The sequence below is a fragment of the Ceratotherium simum genome, chromosome 14 (assembly GCF_057802395.1).
Source record: "Ceratotherium simum simum isolate JZ-2026a chromosome 14, ASM5780239v1, whole genome shotgun sequence".
NCBI lineage: Eukaryota > Metazoa > Chordata > Mammalia > Perissodactyla > Rhinocerotidae > Ceratotherium > Ceratotherium simum.
The window spans coordinates 29,877,418-29,903,204 of record NC_141913.1 but is presented as its reverse complement, the minus strand read 5'-3'; the positions used below and the strand labels follow the sequence as shown (position 1 = coordinate 29,903,204).

At 40.1% G+C, this 25,787-nt stretch overlaps 1 protein-coding gene across 9 annotated transcripts in view; it reads right to left on the bottom strand.

Annotated features, from left to right (window-relative positions):
- Window positions 1-25,787, bottom strand: part of LOC147915291 (uncharacterized) — a 249,875-nt gene that overhangs the window by 135,891 nt on the left and 88,197 nt on the right. For 4 of the 9 annotated variants that reach the window (XR_015554301.1, XR_015554302.1, XM_087439165.1 and 1 more), the window contains exon 2: window positions 2,032-2,109. Coding sequence is in view for 3 of the 9 variants with exons in the window: in XM_087439165.1 (XP_087295291.1) it covers window positions 2,032-2,109 (78 nt within the window). In the remaining 6 variants the exon portion in view is untranslated. Of the gene's footprint in view, window positions 1-2,031; window positions 2,110-14,242; window positions 14,390-17,823; window positions 18,247-18,382; window positions 18,642-25,787 lie in introns of those variants that run through there. The other 5 variants (XR_015554306.1, XR_015554305.1, XR_015554304.1 and 2 more) reach the window with 4 other exon arrangements.

Below are 25,787 nucleotides of genomic sequence, written 5' to 3'. Positions count from 1 at the left end.
ACTTCAAGTCCTATTGACTCACGTCCATAGTGGCCTCCATCTGTATTCAGATCTCAATATTCTGAACTTGGGAACCCACCCAAATGGACACCAGTCCACCCCGGCACTCAGTTTGGAGTTCTTAGGTGATTTCCATCCAATATCCTCTTTGGCAGAGCCCCACCTACTCCCTCCCGCCAATGAGAAGAGGGAAAAATACTTTCAGAATAAACGAAGTGGGGCAAAAGACTGTCAGAATGAACAAAAAGGTTGGAAGTGGATTTCCATTAAAGAATATTCATATATGAACATTCATTCATCCTTGATAATTTGTGGGTATCTGAGCCTTGTTGTATTATTTAAAGTGTGTGTTCATACATAAGACTAATTATAGGATCTTATGAGTATATTTGGATGCTTTTTTTAAACCATACTTACATTTCTCAGTCCATTTAATTTTTTACCTTTTTTAAAATTACATTTTAAAACATTGTGAATTGGATCAAAGCACTATAAAATGGATATTTAGATAATCTAAACATTGTTTGAATTGTGACCAAAATATATATACATAATTTCACTGGATTTATTCTTTCATATGGAGAAATTATCAGGGAGTGACATAAAATGAATTGTGAAGAATAAAATTAGATTACTCTGTGTGTGTGTGTGTGTGTGTGTGTGTGTGTGTTCCCAGATGGTAAGAATTGGTTCTATTCTTCCAAAACTTTGGTAACAGAGGCCAAAATCTGAGGCAACACAGAGGCAAAAGAATGAAATTATGAGAGAATTCTACTCAGAGGGTTTTCTTAGACTTGTATATTCTACTAATGTACATATGTCCCAGCTCAAGGTGGCTTACAGTTCAACAAGAAAAATCCATTTTAAGGACTACATTACAATTTATATCTCCAAATAATTAACTAAGCACTATACACCAGGGATATTGATAAACCTCCACGTCTCTCTGAATTGCAACTCTCTCATCATCAGACTTTTGCAAATACTGTTTCTGTTCTGATTGGAAGCCATTCCCTAAAATTTACCCTCTTCCCCTCATCTACCCACTACTCACTCTTTATTTAGCTGACTTTTCAGATATCAAGGTTCAGCTTAGTACCTGCATTCTCTTGAAACATTCTCTCCTTGATCCTCTCCTATCCACCGAAATATCTCTCTGTGCTTCCAATGTACCCTATAGTTTCCCTCCCATTTCTGACATTGCATTATGATTGCCTATTGTTATATCTGTTTTTGCCATAAAATCATAAGTTCTCTAAATCAGAATCCAGAGGCTATCTTGTTTACCCTTGATTTCCCAGTTCCTAGCCTAATATTTGACATATAGTAAGTGTTCAATAAATCTTTCTGGTCTAAATGAGTAAAAGCAATGCACCCCACAGTGTATCTTAAAGCTGGCAATCTTCCTAAACCACACAGTATTTTCCTATATGTTCACAGAGAAATGGCTACATAGACTACCCAGCCCAGGACATTTTCCTCCTTGTATTTATTCCATCCACTACAGGCAATCAAAAGCCAGAACTTCATTTTTTTCTCAGGCTTCATCAAAGAAAAGTTGGCTTTAAACCATGCTCCCAAGGTCCCACCTGATTCCTGATTCTTGTGTATTCTACTGGCCCATCTGCCAGTGGGTTTGACCAACCATCTGGTTGAGTCACACTATTTGAATCTTTGCTTCAGCATTTCCTTGGAGTATTTCTCCTTCCTTCTCATTGTGTAGTCTTCCCACTTCCTCTTCCTTCCCTCAACACTGCTGCCAGAGCCCACCTCTGCTGTCATTTGAGGGCATCGCAAGTCTGGCCCCACGGTACTGGTGTTCAGTGACATGGTTTCTATCATGCCAATCTTGTCTCAGGATGACTTTGAAACATTTTTCAGGCTACTCCAATGCTTCCCAGGGAGATTGTCTTTTCATTTCAGAAAGATTTCAATAACACCAAATCCCTCCTTTACAGAAATTCCAGCGAAGTGAGGTAATGATGCCAGGCTTGCAACAATGGTCCCCTAGCTACGCATCGCTCCACTTACCTTGAGTGACAGCCTCTAAGGAGAAGGTAGGATTGGCTGATCTCCAGAAAAGAAAGCTGGTATATGCCGTTCTGGGGGCTGAATGGAAAAAAAATAGCTCCAATGACATTTTGAAAACAATTATTAAGAAAAACTACCCAAATACATTCTCTATAGATTTATTTCCAAATGAGTAAATACCAATAATTCCCTTTTGTTTAGTATGAAAGTTTCAGAAGAGGTACTGTTGACATTTTCACGCACATATATAATTTATATGATACAGACATACATAAACACACACGCATATACACACAACTCATGAGATGTAAACATTGTAGAAAGAAAAATACGTTCCCAACCGTTAATCTTCAAGGAAGTCACCCCTGCTGACTTTCATATACATTGAAAATTCAGCATATATAAAAGACTTAATTTAGACATTACCATGGTTTAAAGATTTTGACACCATGTTAACAGGCAAATTGAAGAATTTAGAAACTGCTATTTTTTGTGTGTGTGTATGTGAGGAGATCAGCCCTGTGCTAACATCTGCCAATCCTCCTCTTTTTTTTTTTCGCTGAGGAAAACTGGCCCTGGGCTAACATCCATGCCCATCTTCCTCCACTTTATATGGGACACCGCCACAGCACGACTTGCCAAGCAGAGCGTTGGTGCACGCCCGGGATCCCGGCCTGCGAACTCCGGGCTGCCGCAGCAGAGTGCACGCACGTAACCGCTTGTGCCACCGGGCCGGCCCCAGAAACTGCTATTTTAACTCCTCTTTCTCAAGACATGGCCTTAGGGGCCTGCCTGGTGGTGCAAGCAGTTAAGTGCGCGCTCTCTGCTGCGGCCGCCTGGGGTTCACCAGTTCTGATCCCTGGCATGCACCCACGCACTGCTTGTCAAGCCATGCTGTGGCGGCATCCCATATAAAGTGGAGGAAGATGGGCACGGATGTTAGCCCAGGGCCAGTCTTCTTCTGCAAAAAGAGGAGGATTGGCAGATGTTAGTTCAGGGCTGATCTTCCTCACAAGAAAACAAACAAACAAAAAAAGACATGGCCTTAAATAGTCCCATGATCATCCCCTAAATGAACCAAGCTCAGTCAGATAGAGTAATTTATGCTAACGAATGTTGACTGGGGTAGCAAAGCAATGTAAATTCAGCCATGTCTTTACTTTCCTCAAGAACCTACTTTCTGTGATGAAGAACAAAGCTTCTTATAAAACCCTTGCCTTCCTGCCTAACCTCATTTCAAGCCCACTCAGCTTGGTGCCCTGTGTTCTAGACTATTCTTACTAATACTCCCAAGCTACTCCTTGAAGAACCTTCCCTACCCTGCTATCCCAGACCAAGCTTGACCATTTTGATCTATACCCTTAAATCATACTGTGCTTCTCCACAGTACTCAGCACAACTCTAAGTTAAATAATTATTTGTTTACTATTTTTCCTGAACTAGACTATAGAGTTCAATGAGCTTGGGGGTTCTAGACATCTTGTTTGCCACAGTGATCCCACCATGGTCAATATGTAGAAAGCTATTAATCAATATTTGTTGGATGAATGAATGAATGAATGACCACTTAATATCCTAGGTGCTTCGTGATCTCCCCATGCTCCTTCTAATATATTTTGCTCATGGTCTTATCATGACCAAATAGACTTTCCTGTTTCCTACCTACACAATTATTAAGGTTTATCTTCAGTCTTAACAATTCCATAAAGTTTTGCATGGTCTTTCTCTCCAGAATGATTTTGCTCTTCTCAAGTCATTTGCATTGTATATTTTGCACCATTACTTAATTGCATCATAGTTATGCATATTTTCTCCCATTGGGATGTTATGGTGTCCTTTTCTTTTCCTATCTAAGCTTCCCTCAGTACTTTCTTAGGTGGTCCTAAGACAAATAATGTATAGTGCAGAAGAAACACACACACACACACGTAAATATATACACACACACAGATGAAATGTTATCTTGAGATTTTGTCTCAGACTGATGCTCTGAAGTTCTCACTAGCCATGTGTTAGCTATACTTTGAAGTTAGTTTCTACCTTCTTGAGACTCCTCACTTTCTCCTTAGAATGTCATTTTGACCAATTTTTCTATGCCAGATGATCTTGACTACATTCAGTAAGCACTCCCATCACCCAATTCTCTTCCTTAAAGAAAACATTACTATCACAAGAGATAAAATATGGATGTGTGTTCCTCAATTTATATTGAACAAATGAATTATTGCCTATATGTCTCCAGCTCTCTTTCAAATACATAAATGATATAAAAGAAACAGAGGGAGATTCTTTCTAAGTGCTACAACCCTGTTGAAAATGTAACATAGGACACCAAGGCTTTAGAGAATATATCAGCCAGGTTGAACTTGGTTATCGAAGGTAACAAGTCACCCAGAAATCTCAGAAACTAGACACATTAAAGTTTATTTCTTACTCACGTTATTTGTCCATCATGAGTCAGTTGGGTGGCTCCACTCTTAACGTAACCAACTAGAGGATCAGCCTGACAGAGGCCCCATTGCTGTACTATCACAGTTCCCAAAGGAGGAGAAAGGAGCAAGGTGAATATGTACTGGCTCTGAGAGTTTCATTGGCCAAAGTCAAATGGACATGTCCAACCTCAAAGGGAGTGTGGAAGTGCAATCCTACCATGTGCCCGAAGGAAGGAAAAGAGGGATCATTTAAAGTATTGCACTAGTGACAAGCACAGGGAGCAATTGTTAAATTTTGCAATGTAAGTTATGCATTATAAGGAAACTGAGGGAAAGAAAAGGAAGATAGGCTTTAGAGAATGCAGAGGATGAAGCTGCTAAACCCCTCTGAAATTTCCAGATGACACCAGCTGGGACAAGCATTATTTACACCAAGGACGAAGAAGCAAGTTGCTTACGTAGAACTCCTTGTGGCCTTATGTAAGTAGCACTCTTTCAATAGGACTCCAGCCCCTAACTTTACTAACTCCAGTTATTTCCCAAATGCTCCAAATGGAAATATGCCCACTTTTGTTGAGTACCAGAAATAACTTTGTGTACATTTTTCCTCCAAAAGATCTCCAGATGGAGTCTGACTTATGCTCCCACAGATTTTCTCCATTGAGTTACTTAGTTCCTGTTGATTTTTCTAAGGGCAGTTAAAAGTCAGATATAATCTCTGAGACAATTTCATGCAATGACTGTAACCATCAATATGTTTAACTTACTGACAGACCTGTGGCCAGGTAGAACCAACATCCTCAAACTTGCGTGGCCTTGTGTGTCACATCAGGTTTCCAAAAGTATCCGTCTTCATTTTGACTCAGTATTAAGCACTTAGTTACTTACTTATCCCAAATTTTAATGTTGCTTAATAAAAAGGAATGCCTCATATGGTTAGATCAAATGTTGACTTTGATTTTTGTTTATATCATTTGTAAATCCCTGTTAAATTTTAAAATTTGCTTAAAGTATTCTGGGCCAAATATGGCAATGTTATTTGTTCAATAATCACTTATTATGAAATGACTTTGTGCTTTTTGGTTGAATAGATGTGAGGAATGCGATCTTTGCTATCAAAGTCTTCACAGTTCAGTGCAGAAATCAAACAGATGGACAAACAGCTGTAATTCAGTAAATTCTGTGAAAGAAGTGTGATGACTACACCACTGATGGTAGTGATGAAAATAGTTCAAGTCTCCTATAAAGTCTCCACCTAATATTAATACAAGCCCCAAATAGCCAGGGTCTCTATGGTTCTAAAGTGTAACTGAATGGACACACTTGTTCCCTGATAATTCTGACATGACACAGGCTATTACAACAAATAACTCATTTCTAACTTCCCTCTGAACTTTGCTCCCTCAATCTCAGATAAATTTTAAATTTTACTGGGCCTCAGTTTCCATTTGCATTCACACAGGGTGCTGCTTTCTCTCCTTGGTCTGTTTGAAGGAATAATTAAAGGAGGCAGTGGACTTAGAGGAGAAGATCTAAATCTGGATGTCTGACATTTTCCTGGGGGCAGCCTTGCCTCTGTGGGCAATGTCTTCTGGCCTTCAATTGTTTCCTGCTTTGTTATTCAACTGGTTAGGATTAAAACATGGCCATCTCTGTTGGCAGGACTAGAGTGATAATCTTGACTGCAGAGGTTTATGTCAAAGAAAGAGACCAGGAAAAGTGTGATTTCTACACAATGAGTTACATATTTTGGCCAAGATGAAAGAAGAGAAGAGCACAATCAATATTCTGTATAATTGTTGATTAGTAGTAGTGTTCCTGGTAATTAGGTTCCTGGTATGGTTAGGAAAATTTTATTCCCCTAGAGAAAGCAGCTCGGGAGTTATTTCATCTAGTACCTATATTGATAACATAAAATAAGAAGTATGGGATATAAAAATGAGAAAATCATTATTTAATCTCAGAGGTTTGTTGTTTCTTCTTCTTTTTTAAATTTAGCATCATAAAATGGATGCAAAGATTATTACTGAAAAAGAGAATTGTCTGAGCTCTTATTTGTCAACATCTTGGGAAGCTGTAACGAGGAATTCACCTTGTGGCAGCTGGATACAGGCTGTTGGCACCTTAACTATCATGCCCAAGAAAGAAAACCTGATGAAAAGGCTTCTAAGAATGAGTTTAACCAGAACATATCCAAAAAGTGGTAACATAATTGTTCACTAAACCTAATGAAGCCTCGAATCTCAAGATTGTCTAATGGGCCCCAAATCTAGAAGGAAGTTCCTTCCTTCGTTCCTTCCTTCCTCTCTCCCTCCCTCCCTCCCTTCCTTCCTTCCTCCCTCCCTCCCCTGCTTTTCCCTCTCTCCCTCTCTCTTTCTCCTTCTCCTCTCCCTCTTTCTTTTCATTTTTATCCTGCAGAAATGGTTGTCTTTAGGTGTCACATCTGACCCAACGGCTGGAGACATCTGAGCCCTAGAAATTCTACTGGGTAACCATGATGATTCTCTTCTCTGACGTTCTGACATATTCTCCCTCAACTCCCATTATCGTGGTGACCACACCACTATCTGCTGAAGTGAAGAGCCACTCAACCCAGTGAACTTTATGGACTCTGACTTCCAAGACCCCCCATTGTCAATGCTTGTGCTTGCAAAATGCATGTTCTGGGGCCATCACCCAGGATCCCCCAGTGGAACCACCAGACTTTATATCCAAGCTATCTAAATTTCAGACAATTTCCAGTTGACAAACATTCATTAGACACTTATAAGCTGAACATTATAGTAACACAAGTATGAATAAGACACATTCCATTACAGGTGACAAATCTGATGCTTAAGAATAACAATAATAGCAATTGTGTGCTTACTATACGGCCAGGGTTGTATATAGTACTCTGTATGCATTATTGTGTTTAATCTCCACAACACATCAATGGGATAGTTCATATTACTACATTCTTGTTACAGACGAGGAAATTGAGGTTTAACAAGATTAAATCATAGTTATATAGGTAATCAGTTGTAGGGTGAAATTCAGACCCAGGCAGTCTTACTGCAAAGACCAAGCTGTTAACCACTCTACCTTCCTCTCTTTCTGTACCTCACCACAGGTAACGTACCTCATTCTGTTTAGTGAAGTGACATCCAGATGCTCCAATTTCACAATACGATCATATCATCATTCTGAGAGTGGGACCACAGATTCTGTCTAAATTTACCTACTTCTAAAGTATCCTGGAGATCCCTAGATATAATTCCGTAGTGTGGGCTCATTTGTTTGCAAGGTGTCTTTGTCCCATTGCCAGCTTTGAGCCACTATAGGGCATGATGACAGTAGCTGTCACTCTGAGAATCCACATGACATCTCTCTCCTTTACATGTTCATGAAGATGACCCATATTCCCTATCTAGTGCTGCTAGCTTCTGTTTGAGAGAAATCATCAGATGCCAAAGCCTCCTAGTCAAACTTAATCAAAGCCCAAGGACCTCATAATCTGTCTGACTCCAGGGATTCCTTCTTTGGGGTCCCTGTGGTTTATACATCACCCCTTAATCCAGTGGCCATGCCAAGAATTCAAACAAAATGCTGTAGCACATCTCTGCTTCACTGATGTCTGGGTTATCTTCCTGTCCCAGTGGACCTTTGCTCAAGTATTTCATTTTCATTCAAAGTAAAAACCACTTTCTATAGTAAATATGAAAACTGACTTAGCAACTGGAAATCTATTCCATCCTAGTCCCATCATAGCAATTCTTCCATCACGTTTGCCACCATGGCTTTGAATGTCCTCCAGACCATGCTTCATGGTTGAAGCCCTTGAGAGGCACTTTCTGTGGCATGCCCAGAGAAAGCTCCTCCTAGAATTAGACACGGTATGGTGCCCCCAAGGCATCACTGCCATTCTGTCCTCACTAAATCTTGCCTTCTCGTCTATGGCTCTCATTGCACATTTCCCTGCAGGGCTCTGCCCATAGGGTTATAGTGTCTAAGAGTATCCCCTGCACCCACCTTCTGTACCCACAGTAGCTGATAGTGAACTTGTAGATAACCATTGACTGATGCTAAGATTTTAGAGTGAGGTCCTTGGCAAAAAGAGAAATATGGGGTAATAGTTGACCTCTTACTACACAGTGTCTCTCCAACTCGATGTTTGTTCAAGCACTTCAGGAGCAAACCTAGGGCTTGAGGTCTATCTAATTGAACAGTCTCTTTAAGAAAACCAATACAAAAAAACCAAACATAAATAAATAAATAAGTAAAACAATACAATATTATGAACAAAACAATTGGGTACAAAAATTAATGTTTACATAGTATAATAAAAGAAATCAAGACAAATCGTAATTTTTAAAAGCTTAAAAATCCCACAGATATTACTATATGCAGATATAAAAAAATTGATTTTTTGAATATTTTTAATATTTACAATATTTTAAAATTTTTAATGGACATACTATAAAATTAGCTTTGTTTAAATGTACAGTTTATGAATTTTAACACATATAGACTCATGCAATTACTAACACAATGAAAATATGGAACAGTAATCACATCCCCAAATTTCCATATACTTCCCTTTTGTAGTTTAACCCACCCTCCCAAACCCTAACCCCTGGCAAACACTGATTTGTTCGCCTTCCATATAGTTTTACCTTTTCCAGAATGTCAGACAAATGGATGATATACTATTGTAAACTTTTTGGATTTTTTCTACTTAACAAAATGCCTTTGTGATTCATCCAAGTCGTTGCTTGTATCTACAGCTCAGTCCTCTCTATTGTTTGAGTGGTATTCTGTTGAGTGAAGGTACCCAGGGTTTATCTCTTCATAATGTTTTCCTACATTTTGTGACAGCACTCTGTTTGTAAGACCAAAATTTTATAATATTCTCTGTAAGATAATAGAAAATTCAATCTTTTCCCTAATATGATTGTAATTTGATTTTTACTGCTGATATATTTTTAAAATGTCTTTCAGTTTTATCAATTTGTTTTGGCAAATTCAGGCAAAATTTTCAGATTGTTATCAAACTCTATCAAAGGTCCTTATATTTGAGTAGCAAGGTTTGGAAGAATTTTCTGCAGCCTAGCTCCGGTTCTATACATTTAAAGCTTTGATTTTCCTCCAGTCCCATCATCCTTTGGATGTTGGGTACCACATGGCACATTCCTATGTGATGCAGCCTCTGAGATCGCACCTTCCTGTTACCTCCATGTAAGTCAACACAACGGGCAGTAGGAGGAGTCCTGACTACTCAGGGATGGCTAGCAAGAACTTAATCATACATGGAAGGGCTGCAAACCACAAACTACATCCCACTAAATACAAACCAAATGGACCCCGACTCAACTTCCCCTTAGTTGGATCCCAAAACTGCCTGCAGCCACTCTAATGCTGTCCCTAAATGGAGGATGAGTGTTCTGGGAAGCAAGTCAGAGTAGAAACAGATAATGGATTTTACTGGCAGGAGTTCAGGTATTTTACTTTGTAAATGTGTAAAGCCAGGAGGGTTTATTCTTCACATTCTGCTACAGCTGCCCTCCATAGAAACTAGGCCACAGCATTAAACTCTGAGGTCCATGTGGTTTTGGAAAGCCCATTCCAATCCCATGTCACTCCCAGGCCCAGTTCTGGGTACAGGAAGTGTCAGGAATTGCATAGTAGACCCTGTAATTTCTCTCTTTGGTTTTAGAAAGCATTTCTCAAGCACTCTCTGCTCTCCCAGGCCTCTCTTACCTGGGGTTTAAGCTGGTGTTAGTCCTTATGTTGCTCTCTCACCACTGTCTGCTCTTAGAGGGCCTTAGTCCCATGAAAAAATCTCCCTCTCCTCTTTTTTCTTTACAGTCTTTGGAATATTTCTCACATGTGTTCCCAAATGAGTTAGGTCAGTTTCCTAAGGAAATCCTCAAAGCATTCCATCTACCTTCTGTTGATTATCTATGCCAGTTATGAAGAGTTCCAACGGTCTTGGTAGATACCAGATAACACTCTCCTATAGGACTGCCACCTCTAGGGGGCTTCTGTGGTTGGCAGCCACCACCTATGGCTCTAGATCTGTTGTTTCTGGAAGGGTCCACTAGTGAAGCCATCTAAAAGATAGCAGTGCCGCTATCCTGAGGTAAAGTAGAGAAACAGCTTGTTCCTTCCTGGCGAGCAACGACTTGATTAACTGCTTTGAAAAATCAAACCAGCAAACAATAACACACACATGCTAAGGTGCTAACAAGCTGAAGGATCCTTGTAAGTATAATATTTCCCTTTCCAGCTGACATGTAGATGTTGAAAGTGCTCTCTAGAGACAGTTTTCTAGTCTTTATTTCCTCAAGAGGAATCTTCTGATTCTGGGAAGCATCTATACATTATTAAGATGGATAAAACCTGGTCTGAATGAGAGTGAACCTATTGCCTGGTGATAACCGCAGTGCAATGTGTGGGTGTTTGTATGACTGTTAATCAGAAGGGAGGTCTATAACTTTGGGCTTAGGACACTATATTTGGTCTTATGTGGTTCAACATTAAGATAAAGAATAAAATGTATTACATGTGTAGAATAAGGAAGTTGTAACGAATAATCAGTATCCTCTATGTTGGATCGACATTTCAAACTTACTAATCATTTTGGGACCCAATAAGTCCACTTCTAGGCATTGACTCTGAGGAAATAATCAGTGAAGTAAATGGTTATGTGTGTGCCAGGATGTACAAGCACTATTTATTAAAGCAAATATTGTGAGAAAACTAATAGTCACGGGATTAGTAGTTTGCTAGGGCTACCATAACAAAGTCCCACAGACAGGGTGGCTTATGCAACAGACATTTATTTTCTCACACTTCTGGAGGCTGGAAGTCTAAGATCAACGTGTTGGCAGAGCTCGTTTCTTCTGAGTCCTCTCTCTTTGGCTTGTGGATGGTCATTTTCTCCCTGCGTCTTCATATGGTCTTTTTTCTGTAAGCCTCTGTGTCCTAATCTCCTCTTCTTATAAAGATACCACTCATATTGGATTAGGGCTTACCCTAATGACCTCATTGTAACTGAATTACCTCTTTAAAGATTCTATCTCCAAATACAGTCACATTCTGAGATACTGGGATTTAGGACTTCAACATATGAATTTAGAGGGGAAACAATTCATCCCCTACCAGTCACATAATAGGAAATCCATTAAAATCTTTATGGTACATGTACTTTGCACTCTGCAGCCACTAAGAATTATGATGTTTTGTGAATATTTATGGGTATAAGAAAATGTTAATGGTTAAGAGTTAATTTTAAAAGTGGGTTATAAAATTACTTATAATCCTGATTTTATAAAAGTATACATATATTAAAAAAACAGATCTCTACTACATATTTTAAATTAACCTAATTCTTTCTATTTCTGCTCACATAAACCTAACACTTTTATCAAATCTCACTGCCAAAAGTTTCTGCAGGTTTCTTGGGAGTATTTTGTGGATGCTCAGTTAAAAGTCAACATCCAAGTTATTCTCCAAACCTGGTCAGACAGTGCTCTAGCCCACCCCATTGGCCACATAGTCCCTCCTGCTATTCCATCAGGCAGAGCAACTTCCCGTCAGAAGCTACCACTCCTCCTGGCATGATGGTGAAGCTGTAATTCTACTCCAGGCACAGCAGCGCACCCTGCCCTGTTTCCTCTCTCTGTATCCAGATTCAGCCTCCCAGGCTCTGCTTAGGCCCAGTGCTTTCTGGGTACCCTCCTGGGATGGTGTGGCACCAACTAGGTCTCTAAGGGCCAAAGATGAGTGTTATTCTCTGGTGAAGTGAGGAAGGGTGTCCCATTTCCATTGTGCTGACAATTGTGTTGCTTGGGTTCTAATAAAATCAAGACTTGTAGGTGAAATAGTACTTTCTGCTTCTAATTACATCTCCTGTGATCCCTACAGCTCATAGACATGAGTCAAATGGGGATTCAATTGGGAGACAACTCAAGAGAGAGGCATTTCTGAAGGATTTCTAACTAATACACACAATGACACTTGCATCTTTCATCTTTCCAAGAGGTTCCAGAGATCTCATGAGGTTTATCAAATACGTTAAATATGTATGTTTGCATCATCATTTGTTCTAAGTAATTTAACTTATTATATATATGTATATCTATTATATATATATATATATATATATATATATATATATATATATATATATATGGGGAGGAGAAGGAGGGGGAGAGAGCGAGAAAGAAAATACTGACTGCTATTTCTTCTAAATCGTATAATTGTGGGTATTTAGTTTTCTCTTTTATGCCTTCTTAGTTTAAAATTTTCTTTTAACAAGTATTTATTATTTTTCACCAATGTTTAAAATATCTATAAAATACTGTCCACAAAGAAATAATTAAAGAACAAAATCTCAAGAGGCTAGAACTAATATTATCAATTTTAACAGATTTAAATTTAAAATTCTAAGTTTACTTAAAAATTATTTGCACTTTTACAAGACAGGGAAATCTGGTTTATTTTCAGATGATATGTAAAGGTCCTGAGATTTTCACTGTTCTGAGTGTAGAAAGAGTGTAGAAGAGGCAGCAAGGAATGCCCGAGCCTGGGTGCTGTGACTTCTTAGGAGGATATGTGGGCTATAGACATCATCAACCTAAAGAAGAGAGGACTTGAGCATTTTCGCATTTTTCACATACATGATGGGCTGCCTCATAGGACAAGAATTAAAGGGAGTTATTGGACTACATAGGTACATCTAGAAGGCAAAACTAAGATCAATATTTTCTTCCTTTTAATACAGTATATTGACTACCTATTATATGCCAAGTACTGAAGAATAAAACAAATAAATGCTCTAGAAGCAGATATCTGCTCAATAAATTTTAAAAAGAACTTTATAACCTTTTTAGCAACAGAACAGGTTGTTTTTAATGTAGTAAGTCTCCCATCCTTAAAATGCTCTGTGTGAGACTATATAACCATCTCCCAAGGACGCAGTATCAGGAATTTCTGAATCCCAGATAGCCTAGAACTACGATTCTCAAACTTTAGTATTAAGTAAAATCACCCAGAGGTCTTGTTAATACACAGATTCCTGGACACACCTCCAGAGACTCTGATTCATTATAATTTGCATTTCTAATAAGCTTTTATGAGATACCAATGTTGTTGGTCCATGGACCACACTTGGAGCGGCAATGGCCGAGGTTGGGATATCCCAGGCTCTTCTTCTTCCCAAGATCAGTAATTCTAAGACTACAGACAGAAAAAAATGTCTGCCTCATCAAATTTATTCACCTCAGCTCACAAAAAGGGAAAGATGGCTGAGGGAAGGAAAGAAACACAACCTGATCAAAAGCAGAACCAGCCCAAAGTGATGGACCTGTTTCTGGGGCAGTGAGATGTTTAGAAGACAAAGTTTCCACCAAGCCTCCCCAGATGATTCTTGTAAAACGGTTTCAGATATAATTTTTTTTCAAAGATCCCCAATTACACTCTACACAGCTTTTAGATTGCACTGACAAAGCTTTAAAAAATGATGCATTTACTCCATGCAGGCAGCAGTCTCTGGAGCCAAAGCCTCCGCGTTAGTGATGTGTCGCAGCTGGTTTCAGGGCTGCGTTGAAAGCTTCAAGCTTTGGCACGACTGAGCATTAACTCAGCATTAAGCAGAAGCTTTGACACCGGAGACTACAAACTTGGATGGATTAAATACACATTTTGAATATCTCACAAAATACTAGCAGTAAGGGGGATACAGAGATTTTTGAAAAGAGAAAGTGAGAGGAGGAAATAAAACGCTTGCAACATACGTAAGAAGAGACCGAGAAGATGTCGGTCTGGCAAATCTTGGCTGTCCCACCTTCAACACAGCTCCCTTCTCTCTCTCACCGTGCAGCATTTATATCCATCTTCTCAACGGGAATGGCTCTTTGAGATTTTAGCCTGTGTATGCACCACTGGAACATAATAAAAAAATTATTTGTAATACAGCAAACTCTGATCTAGCCTCTTTTATTGTATAAGAGATTCGAGCTAACTGCAGGCCAGGTCCTGTCCCCAGAATAGCAAAAAATGTCACCATACAGTAAGCATTCAGTATATTCTCATAGGTTACTAAAATATAGTGCATAATAAATGCCATTTTCTAGTTCTGTTGTGCATATAACTTTTTCACAACAATTTCACAGATATTGACTCATTTGATTCTTAGCATAATCCATGTGTTAGATCAGGATTATCATACCATTGCCCAGAAAAAAAAAAATGAGTATCTGAAGGATTTAGTTCCTTGCTCAAGGTTATATAGATTATAGGAAGTGTCAGGGCAAGATTTCATTTTTACTAAAACCAAGTTCTCAGACTTTTTCCTCACTGTGCATAACCATAGATTTCAATACCCAGTTCTAACATTGTAAATCAATTGTACTCGTGGGTTTATTTTTCAATTCATATTCATAAGAGCCTTATAAAGATTCTAAAGAATCTCTTTCTGGAAATATAACACAATAGTAATAAGGAACTATAATATACTATTCTAAGCATGCCAGTGTTCTAAAGGTAGGGATTTAAAAGATGTTCTTTAGAGCTGTCCAACTAGTTTGCCAGAATTCCACTCCAACTCCAGACTAGATTTATCAGTTAAATATAGCTGATTTCTTTTTTTTCTCTCCCTCCTTCTCTCCTTTTCTTTCCTCCCTCCCTCCCTCTCTTCCTCTCTCCCTCTCTCTTTCTCTCTATCTTTCTTTTTGGGAGTGGTGTTAGGAGAGGGGAGTGCTGGGTAAGATTAAGAAACGGTAGTGGATTGAGAAAATAGTCTGTCATGCCAGCACATTTTCAATGTAACCCTGTGTTAAGTAAACAGTCTCATCAGATAAAAGAATATTTGGGGATTCACATGCATATTTGTCAACTTAGATTACATCTACAAATTCTAACAATTGTTTGAAGGTATTAATTCATCCAGTCATCTGACTACATTTTTGCTGGCCCAACACAAACATCAGCTTGGTTTTTATCACTAAATTGCTTTGGAAATTGTCTAGATATTATGCTGATACAGCCCAAGATCCATTTTCTTGTTCATAATTCTTCAACTTCCAACAGTTATTAAGGCTCTATCCCTAAATTCTTGGATGAGAAAGATAGAAGATTTGGTCCTTGTTTTCAAGATATTTAGAGAGTGGAGAGGGGACATATATATTTTAACAAATATGTGCAATAAATTGTTACAGATATTCTAATAGAAGTTTACATGGGAATGAATGCTGCTGAAAGAAAAATTGTTCAGTGGTATCTGGGCATGCTAAGAAAACTTACATAGTAAATGGAATATTTCAACTAAGACCTTTAACTAAGAAGGGATCCAACAGGACACAGGGCATATTTATACAGGTTTGAGGTGGTAGAAATTCAAGAGATAAAACACAGTGTGTATCTATTTAATCTTACCAGTGAAGAAAATGCATTACAATTTTGACACAAGCTAGATGGCCAACGTTCTAGAGCACTTCTCTCTGTAAATACATTCTAATAAGATTAGACAGTTACCATCTTCCTCTCACCTACCTTTCCTTTAGGGTTAGTGGACACATCTGGTATCCCCTCAACAATACAATATTATTGAAAAGGAAAGAAGATTTATGGGCCCATCCTATGCAAGTGGATTATCTTTGAATGAATTTATTCCATAATTTTGCCTCTCTACCCCGCCTGTCTGGCTAAAAAGTTATTTGTAGGTATATTAAAAAGTTCAATCTGTGGCAAATCAAATGATTCCCCCTAGACAAGCCTATTATGATTAGTATGATCCTTAGGGAGAAGATTCATTGATGCATCATAGGATGGTTACAACCCAGTATCTGGAAAATAAGGTAGCAGGCATTAGACAGAGAGACTAGAGCAACTGGGCTGTGAAGTCACTGGCTTCAGGGAGGACTGGCGAGTGAGGGGAGCAGAGCAGCAAGGAGCGCGGGGGACACACAGACAGTAGGCACGATGAAGCCTGGCAGCAGAGTCCTATCCCTGGCCATTCCACAGACCTCGGGAACACTAGTAAGAACAAGACCAGCTTCCAGCTCCAAAAAATTGAACTGGTCCAATCACTCAATCAGGGACAAGGCCCAAGGGACCTGAGAATTGGGTAAAGAATTAATACGTGCTTGCTCTGGTTATGTGATACCTCACGTAGTATGTGCAGTGATTTTAGGAGGCAGATATGATGCTCCATTTTACAGATGAGGAAACTGAGTCTCAGGAAAGCTAGCGAGAGAGAACAGTTAACGGAGCAACAACAAAGCTGACAATGCTGAGTCACTAAACTCCAGCCCAAAGCTTCCAAAATACTCTGACAAAACTGAACAATCTGAAGTCCACGTGGCTGTGTCCCTGCTCTGAGGATGTGTTTGTGCACACAGCATGTATGTGCATGCCTGTTTCAGAGGGGAATAAAAAGCGGGAAGGGGGAATGAAAACGGTCAGATTATTACATTACCCTTTAAGATTTTAAAACACGGCATTTATGACAATCATATTGTGATCCGTCTACTAAAACATAAAAACATGGAGGCCTAATCTCCCTAGCTTTAGGATGCAATTCTGTCTCTGGAATATCAAGTAACAGTGTCGAATGTAAAGTCTGCCTTTGACTGAGGACACTCTGAGAAACAATTTTCCACTGCACGTTAGCGTATCTGCAATCAAAGTCTGTGTGTGTCTGTGATTTTTTTTAAATCCTTTCACTTCTTTCTTCTTCTTTTTCTTCATTGTGTCCCTACTTTCCCCGCCTCCCCATCATCCCCCAAAACACTTTTCCTTTGCCTATGGAGATGGGAACCAAAAAGAAATTGATGCAGTGGCGGGTTTAATATGACATTTGAAAAGTGACTTTTTGATTTTCAATTAACCTTGCACAAAGAGGAAATATTGAAATTCGCCCCTTTGTTCTTGGCTGGATCTGCAAGACAGGCTGGTTGGTACCGAGAGCTGAACGGGTTTGGGGTGGGGTAGTGGGGAAGGAAGAGGCAGAGGAGTAAGAAAGAACCTGGCACCTACCGAGGCACTCTGCCTCTGCTTGCACAAAATGAGACAAGACTAGCCTGTGGTAATTACTCTCAGAACGGGGAAACAGGTAGGGGAGAAAATGCTCCTGTCATCTGTTTGACTTAATTGTATGCTTTTATGAGCAGTCTGGCTGGAAGGATTAAAGTTACTTTCAATAACACTTCCTTTCAGAAAGAATTTGATTTGAAGTTTCCCAGCAGGGCCTCCCAGTCAACAGCGGGGCCCCTTCCCCAATCCTCATCCCGCTCCTCCTTTCTGCTCTAGTCAACCCTCTCCCCTTCGCTTCTTTGAAAGCCCCATTGTTCTGTTTGTAGAAAAGAGCGATGCTTACACCACAGCGCAATCCGTGTCGTCAAGTTAACTCCATAAATCTCCTCTGCCCAGATTTGCTATACAATCTTTACTAAAGGCGGTGTCCGCCTCTATCTCCTTTGCAAGACGAAACCTTGAAAATTATATATGGAAAATAAAGTAGCTTGACGCTTTGGACCTGGTTAAGCTGCGTGGTGAGCCCCGCATGTTGACAGTGCCCAGTTCCGTAAACACACGCGTTGCACCTTAGTAAGGCACAGTCTGGCTTGGCTGATGGACCTTGTCAATCCGCTGCCTTTCCCCTTTCTGTTCCTCTCCTCGCAGTGCGTCTGCCCCATGCTCCCCAGCTGTTTTCTCTCGCTCTCTTTCTTCCTTCTCACTGTTTTTGTCTGCGTTTCCACTTGTTCCCCGGCTTCCACCACGCAGAGTCTCAGGCCCTGTGGAGTCGGCGGGGTCCCCCGCGGCAGGGGCGGGGCGCGAGGGCGCTGCGCTGGGGGTGCCCGGCGCTTCGCGGGGCAGAGCCGCCCGGGCCGGCGGGGTAGGGACCGCGATGCTCCCCGCCCCAGGCCGGCGCTCCGTCTCCGCGTGCGCGCGCGGGAACACGCTCCATCTCATCCCTAGATGGCAGCAGGATTCTGAAGCTGGCGCAGCCCTCGGCAGCGCTTCCGCTCTGTTTTCCCGAACAGATTGCCAGGAGATACGGCGGCTAAACAGCCCGGCGCCTCCCCGGAGCGCAGGTCAAGCAGAAGAGCAAGCCGGACAGACGCAGCTGGCGGGGCCTCTAGGGTCAGGCGCTGCAACTCCGCACACCACATCCTCTCTTCGCACACAGATGTGCTAGTATGTTTAAAAAAAAAAAAAATCAAGGGGAGTTTAGCTTCTTGGAGACTGTCTTGTTAAAGAACAGTGATTCTGGACGGTGACAAAAGTCCTCCAGGCCTTAGTGCACACAGGACACACACACACACAACACACACGCGCATAAACTCATGGATAAACACTTGTCTTCGCTCCCAGGAACCAGGCCGGCTGTGCAGGACGGCGGCGGGATCTGAAGATTGAGACTTTGGTTCCAGCTCCCTTGCAATCCTGTACACTTCGGGGAAAGGCTCTTTCTGTCCCTCAGCCACAGTTACCTCATCTATAAAATTGGGGTTATTATAGCTTTCAGCTCTGTGTACATACAAAAGATTGTCAGGATTATCAAAAGGAACAAAGAAGGGAAAAATTCACTTTGGCAGGAACAGTCTCGCTGCTGCACCATTTGGTCCAGAACAGGAATTTTCCTTCAGAGGATACAGCCAAATGTTGCTACAGTATGTACTGTGATCAGTCAGAAATTACTTACTTGAAAACAAAGGGCAAAGGTTGTTTCACAGCTTAAAAGCTGGGGTCCTTTATCTCTAAACCGTGTTGGTGATCTACACCCGGGGCCCATCTTTGACCTTGTCATCACCTGGAAATCGTATAGTACATCAAAAATCTTTATCACCAGAAACTATATGCAGCAGGCTAATAGCTGCTTCCCCGAAGAGTCCCAGGATTAAATAGCAAAAGCAGACTACTCTGGTGTATGGTGTTTTGGAAAACATTACTGTTAACAGAGCATACAATACACTGTGAGTCAGGAAATTTTCTCACCAAGCCTGACTCAGAGAGAAAAAAATATTCAAAGATTTTTTTTTTAATCACTCATAATGCAGTAGATTCTCCTGTTTGCCACCAGTTCTATCCCTTTCCAGCACCATGGCAACCTTTGTCACAGAAGGGGCAGGCATTAGAGGTTGCTGATGCTTATCTCTTTATCTTGTCTAGGGTCCTGTTTCCTTTACTCTCTCCTGATCCACAATTTCACCAAATATACCAGGGCAAGAAACAGCGTCTCCTGCCCCTGCCCCCCGGAATTATGTAATATGTGTAAAAATCTTAACTAACCTTGATTATTTATACCAAATAGAGTATAGCTTCACAGTCTACAATTTTGTTTATTAGGGATTTTACAAGACCCAAGGCAAAGCTATTCCAAAGCAATATTGGGGTGGCAGGAAGGTGGGGGACAACAAAAAGATATTAAACAGAAGTCTAGCCATTGACAGTTATCCTTCCTCAAAAAGATCATGACAGATCATGAGGTGGGAGGCAGAGTCGAAGGATTTCTGTCATTTGCATTCTCTCCTATTCTGTTTGAATATTAGATCTATTTAGTATTATTATTAGACCCCTGTAGCATCAGCCACAGCAATATTATCATATCGGTAATTCCTGCAATCTCATACTACAGTATGGACTTGTCACATAACCTCATCCTTAGAGCTTTCTAATAGTCATTCATATTGGGCCAGTTCTCTAACCTCATAAAGCCCTCCACTTCAATGATCCCCTACACTATCCTGGAAATCGGCTTCCCACTGCCCCCCATTCAGCTTTTCCCCAAGGTTGATCTCTGAATCATTCTTATTAAGACCCTCCACATTTTCTTCCGGAAAAAGTATCACTAACTGAGAACTTCTGGAGAGATGCAGGGAAAGATCAATACCACAATCTGCAATCTCTCCTCCTAGAACCAGAGAACAAGACATTGTTGGTGAAAAATCACCCAGTCTTTCTTATTGTTGTCACTAAGGTCTTAGCATACAATCTTCAGTGGACCCTTTATTTTGCCTGATATTTTATTTACTCTTTTTTTTGGTGAGGAAGATCGGACCTGAGCTAAAATCCCTTGCCAATCTTCCTTTTTTTTCTGAGGAAAATTAGCCCTGAGCTAATGTCCTTGCCTATCTTCCTCTATTTTGTATATGGGATGCCGCCACAGCCTGGCTTGATGAGTGGTGTGTAGGTCCGTGCCCGGCATTTGAACCTGCAAACCACGGGCCACTGAAGCAGAGCACACCATCTTAACCACTACGCCACCAGGCTGGCCCTTATTTACTCTTGGTTATTTGTTAATCACTGGTTATTTTGTTGATTTCCCCCTAGCTACTTTTTCCTTTCCAAGTATCTTTAGTGATTATGCCCAGACTTATGCCCAGACTTTGGCATTCTCCTCAAGGTTCTCATGGCCAGTATCCTCCCTTACAGCACGTGAACCCTCTCAACTGCTTCACAGAAGAATAAAGCCATTAGGCAGAATGGACCTTAAATCCTTGCTCCCAATCTAAATGTTTACGTACCTGTGATCCTCTCTTTACCTCTAGTCTCAAAGGAGAGAGGCCCTTTATCTGCTATAAGGCACCCCACCCAGGAATTCTCTTAATCCCCTCTTGGCTCATTTCCTCTAGGATCTAGATCCATCAGTTACTCTCTCTAGTTTCTGAGTCTTTAACCACCTCCACCAACTCCCACAATTTCCTTTTCTTTCTCTTCACACTCTCTTCTCATACATTCATCAATCATCTGCCTACTCTCTGGGTGCCCAGTAGTGCTGAACTGCTTGTAGGGCAACACACACACACACTCCCAGTGCTCTGCACGCCTCTTTGCCTTAGTTCACACATGTCTCTGTGCTGCAGAATGGCTTTACCTACACTATTTTTTCTCTTTCTGATTCTTGCTCATCTTTCAAAATTCAGGCTCAAGCATCACATCCTATAAAGTAAACTTTGCTTGACATCCAAACAAGCTAAGTCTTCCTTTATTTTGCCCTAGCAGAGAGCACATACTTTTATCACAGTAGTTACACACCGATTTTTTCTCATTGTGTGTGAAATTTCTGTTTAACACACTAGAACATGAGCTCCTTAAGCACACAAAACAATTATGTCTCATTCACCTTTATTTTTTATATAGTGCCAAATGTAGACCCAGGCATATAGGATTAAACTTCATTTTAGACGTATTAGTCATATTGCCTTCTAAGCAAAATGTTTGCTCACATCACCCCTGCGAACAGAGAATCCTCTAAATTCCATTCTGTGTTGATGGACCTCTCTCCTTTTAGCGGCTTGGACTGTTCAGAGTGCTAGCTCCAAGGCCAGCCAATCTAACTGGTCAGTGGTCTATGAGATGGCCTGGTAGAGAAATCCCTTCCGAAACACTCATGATGTGGTCAATGAGCCATTTCAAATTTGAAGTGGATGCAATAAAGAGAAGAAAGAAGTGGCAGCAGAAGCAGAAACGTTAAGGTTAGGAGACAGCTTGAGTGTAGGGGACGAGAGGAGCTATAATGTCCCTCGATGAACTGAGTTTTGACAGCAGAAGTAATGAGCATATACTTGATCAGATTTAGAGTAATAATCTATCCCAAGATCTCATAAAAAGTATCAGTGTGGACTAGAAACCAGGTCTCTTTATATTAAGACCAATGCTCTTTCTAGTCCAACTTATATGCTTTGCTCCTGCCTGTATATATCTAATGGCATCGCAAAGATAGGTGTCAAATGATTTATTAGGCAGTGAACTACAAATCACCAAACATGGATTCTTAAGTTAGAGTCATTCATTGAGGATGTAAATTAAAGATCACAATTGTTGTTTACTATAAGCCAGGCAGTGACTATACCATCATCATGAATGTCATCATCATCATCATCATCATCATCATGCACACTTACCAGGCACTGCTCAAAGGGCTTTACATGTATAAGGTACATGTCACCTTCTTAATAATCTTTCCTAATAATCCCTTGAAGTAGTTGAGGCACAGAGGTTAAGTAAATTGATTAAATCACAGTCAAGGTGGAAGCCCACTGGATATATATATATCTGGATAGATAGATAGATATAGTCACATGTATTTAATCATTTAACTCACAGCAATTTTTAAAAGTAGTTAGTACTTCCTGATTTTATAGATGAGGAATCTGAGGGATCAGCTGAGTAATGTTTTGTGCTAGTAGCTAATAAGACCCTGTCCTGACTTACATCAAATCCGTGTCTGCACTCATCCTCTAAATTGTATCATGCCTCTGTCTTTTAAGCTGAATATTGAGGAATGAGTAGGATGTTACTGAGTAAGAGTGATTATCTTCATATAGGATTGTTTTTGTTCCTGTGTAAATAATGTTTTAAGTCTTCCTTAGGAGAATAATAATAATCTAAAAAATTACATCAGAGAATAAGCCTGTAGCTCCCAGTCTGGTGAGGGTCTTCAGCACCACTTCAAAGAGAGAAATTTGCCTTTAGAATACTCCTGTGGCTCCTTTAGTTGTAGCTTCTCATCCATTCTTCTAAACTCCCCAAAGTTGCCTATCCACTTTTTTCCTTAGGCAATAAAGGTATTATTGCTCTAGTAATATTTTGGCATCAGATGCCTCGTAAACCTGAAATTAAAAGAAAACTCCTTGAGAAGAGAGTAAAAGCATGTGGCTCCCTCTTACACGTAGGAGTGAGGATTACAGGAACCTGAAAGCTGACCTACAGTGATCAGAGAAGAATCTCAGGAATGTCCCTTCTCAGTACCATAAACATAAGGCAGTAGTCACTGACTGTTCAAGATAATGTTAGTAAGCAACAGCTTCTGTTTATTGAGAACTTAGCAAATCAGCCTTTCTGTTGGTGAAGGGGGAGGAGGGGATTAATTTGGATAACGAGCCAGTGGCTTTTGGATGAAGAGGAATCTGATCCTTTCCTCCAACCAGTGACACAGAAAGTCAAGCTGTTCCCCAAAATAAAGTTACTGGAAATAAAGGGAGCCTAGGTTGGTGCCCTAACCCCCTTACAAGGGACAAAGATTTGGGGGACTGTCCAATTTTTCTATGGGGACTCTATGGCTGAACATGAAATAATATGGTAAAAAGAAAGGAAGGAAGAAAAGAAGGAAGGAAGGAGGGAAGGAAGGAAGGAAAGAACAAGGGAAGGAAGGAAGGAGTCAATACAAGGTACTTCTGCAGACTGGGCAAGACCTGGGATACAAGAACATCCTTTGAATATTGAGAATGATTTCACTGAAGTAGGAAGCCTGGGTTTACAGAGTGATGCCTTGAAACAAACAAATAAACAAAAAACCCAAGCACTAATCTGTTTCCCCTTGGCCATGTGGAAGAGAGCTGAAACTCTTGGTTGGATAAATTCTCATGTCTAAGAAATTCCAGAGAGGAAGTGATTACCAAAAAATACTTGCCCTTAGGGGATTGGGGAGGGTAGTTTGATTAAGTGAAAAGAATCAAAAATTGAATTGTATACTTGTTCTGAATTTGTAGAACAGGTCATATTGATCCTGCATTGAAATTATGAGGATTTCATGATGACCAAAATATCCTCTGTATCCAGAGGGCTGAGTCTCTAGTGTTAAGAAAAGAAGTTGTAGACAGGGATTCTCAAATAACACCATAGAAAGGACCAATTCATCTGGTGATTACCAAAGCCCTACTCCTATATCAGTCACTGCCTTTGAACCACGATACTTGTCATTAGAGGCTCTAAGTACTTCTTAGTGTTTATTCTCATGATCATTTTGAAAAAGACTTGTTTTTCTACTTGGAAAAGTTAAATCTTATAAAGGCTGAGAAAAATGCCTTTAGTTTCAGGAGCCACAGTTCCTGATGTAGGAATGGTGTTGATCACATCTGACCCAGAAACCTCTGTTGGACCCACAGGTAAGCTTTGTGTTCTATAATATAATGATCTTAAAACATTCTTCCTCCATGAAACTTACTCCAAATTTAATATTTCATTGCTCTTGGAGCATTTTCATCCTCTGACTCCTTTATCATTTACTACCTGCAATATTCATCTTACTACTTTTCTATAAATCACTTTACTCTATTGTTTGAAAGCATGCACAGGGAATCTGACGTTCTCAAGACAATGTAAAGTTCTCTGAGAAGTGTACCTACTACAATGTTTGTCAAATTTTGTTCAAAGAATCACTAGAAACCCATAAGGGATTAGGGGTGTTCTATGGGGAAAAATGTAAGGAAGTGTGTTCTTTTAAAGATTTTGACAAGTTATATATTAGAAAATTGATTATTACCTCCATTTGACTTATAAATTCAAAATGTTAACCTTTTTGTTTTCATGGAAACAAAATTTTTAATAACCACTGACCAAAATAGAAAAAAAAAAGCTGTCTTTGTGGCTTAAAACAATTTTTTTAAGACTGCTTTTTTTTTTTTTTTTCCCCCCAAAGCCCCAGTAGATAGTTGTGTGTCATAGCTGCACATCCTTCTAGTTGCTGTATGTGGGACGCGGCCTCAGCATGGCCAGAGAAGCAGCGCGTCGGTGCGAGCCCGGGATCCGAACCCGGGTCGCCAGCAGCGGAGCGCGCTCACTTAACCACCAAGCCACGGGGCCGGCCCCTAAGACTGCTTTTTTTACAGCAGTTTTAGATCCACAGCAACACTGGGGGGAAAGTACAGAGATTTCCCATATACTCTCTGTCCCCACACATACATAGCCTCTCCATTATCAACATTCCCCACCAGTGTGGTATATTTGTTAAAACTGATAAACCTGCATTGGTATATCATAATCACTCAAAGTCCATAGTTTATGTTATGGTTCACTCTTGGTGTTGTACATTCTAGGGGTTTGGACAAATAAACGTATAATGACATGTATCCATCATTATGGTATCATACAGAATATTTTCACTAAATTAAGGATTTTTCACTAAAAGTCCTCTGTTCTCTGTTTATTCTTCTCTTCTCCCCATGTCTATAAGTCCCTGACAACCACTGATCTTTTTACTACCTCCATGTTTTGTCTTTTCCAGAATGTCGGTTGGAATCATACAATATGTAGCATTTTCAGATTGGACTTTTTTCACTTAGTAATATGCATTTAAGGTGCCTCCATGTCTTTTCATCTTATCAAGCTATTAAGCTCATTTTCTTTTACCAATGAATAATATTCCGTTGTCTAGGTGTATCACAGTTTATTTATCCATTCACCCATTGGAGGATATCTCAATTCCTTCCAAGTTTTGGCAATTATACATAAAGCTGCTATAAATGTCCTTGTGTAGGCTTTTGTGTAGACATAAGTTTTTAACTTCTTTGGATAAATACCAAGGAGTGAGACTGCTGGATTGTATGGTAAGAGTAT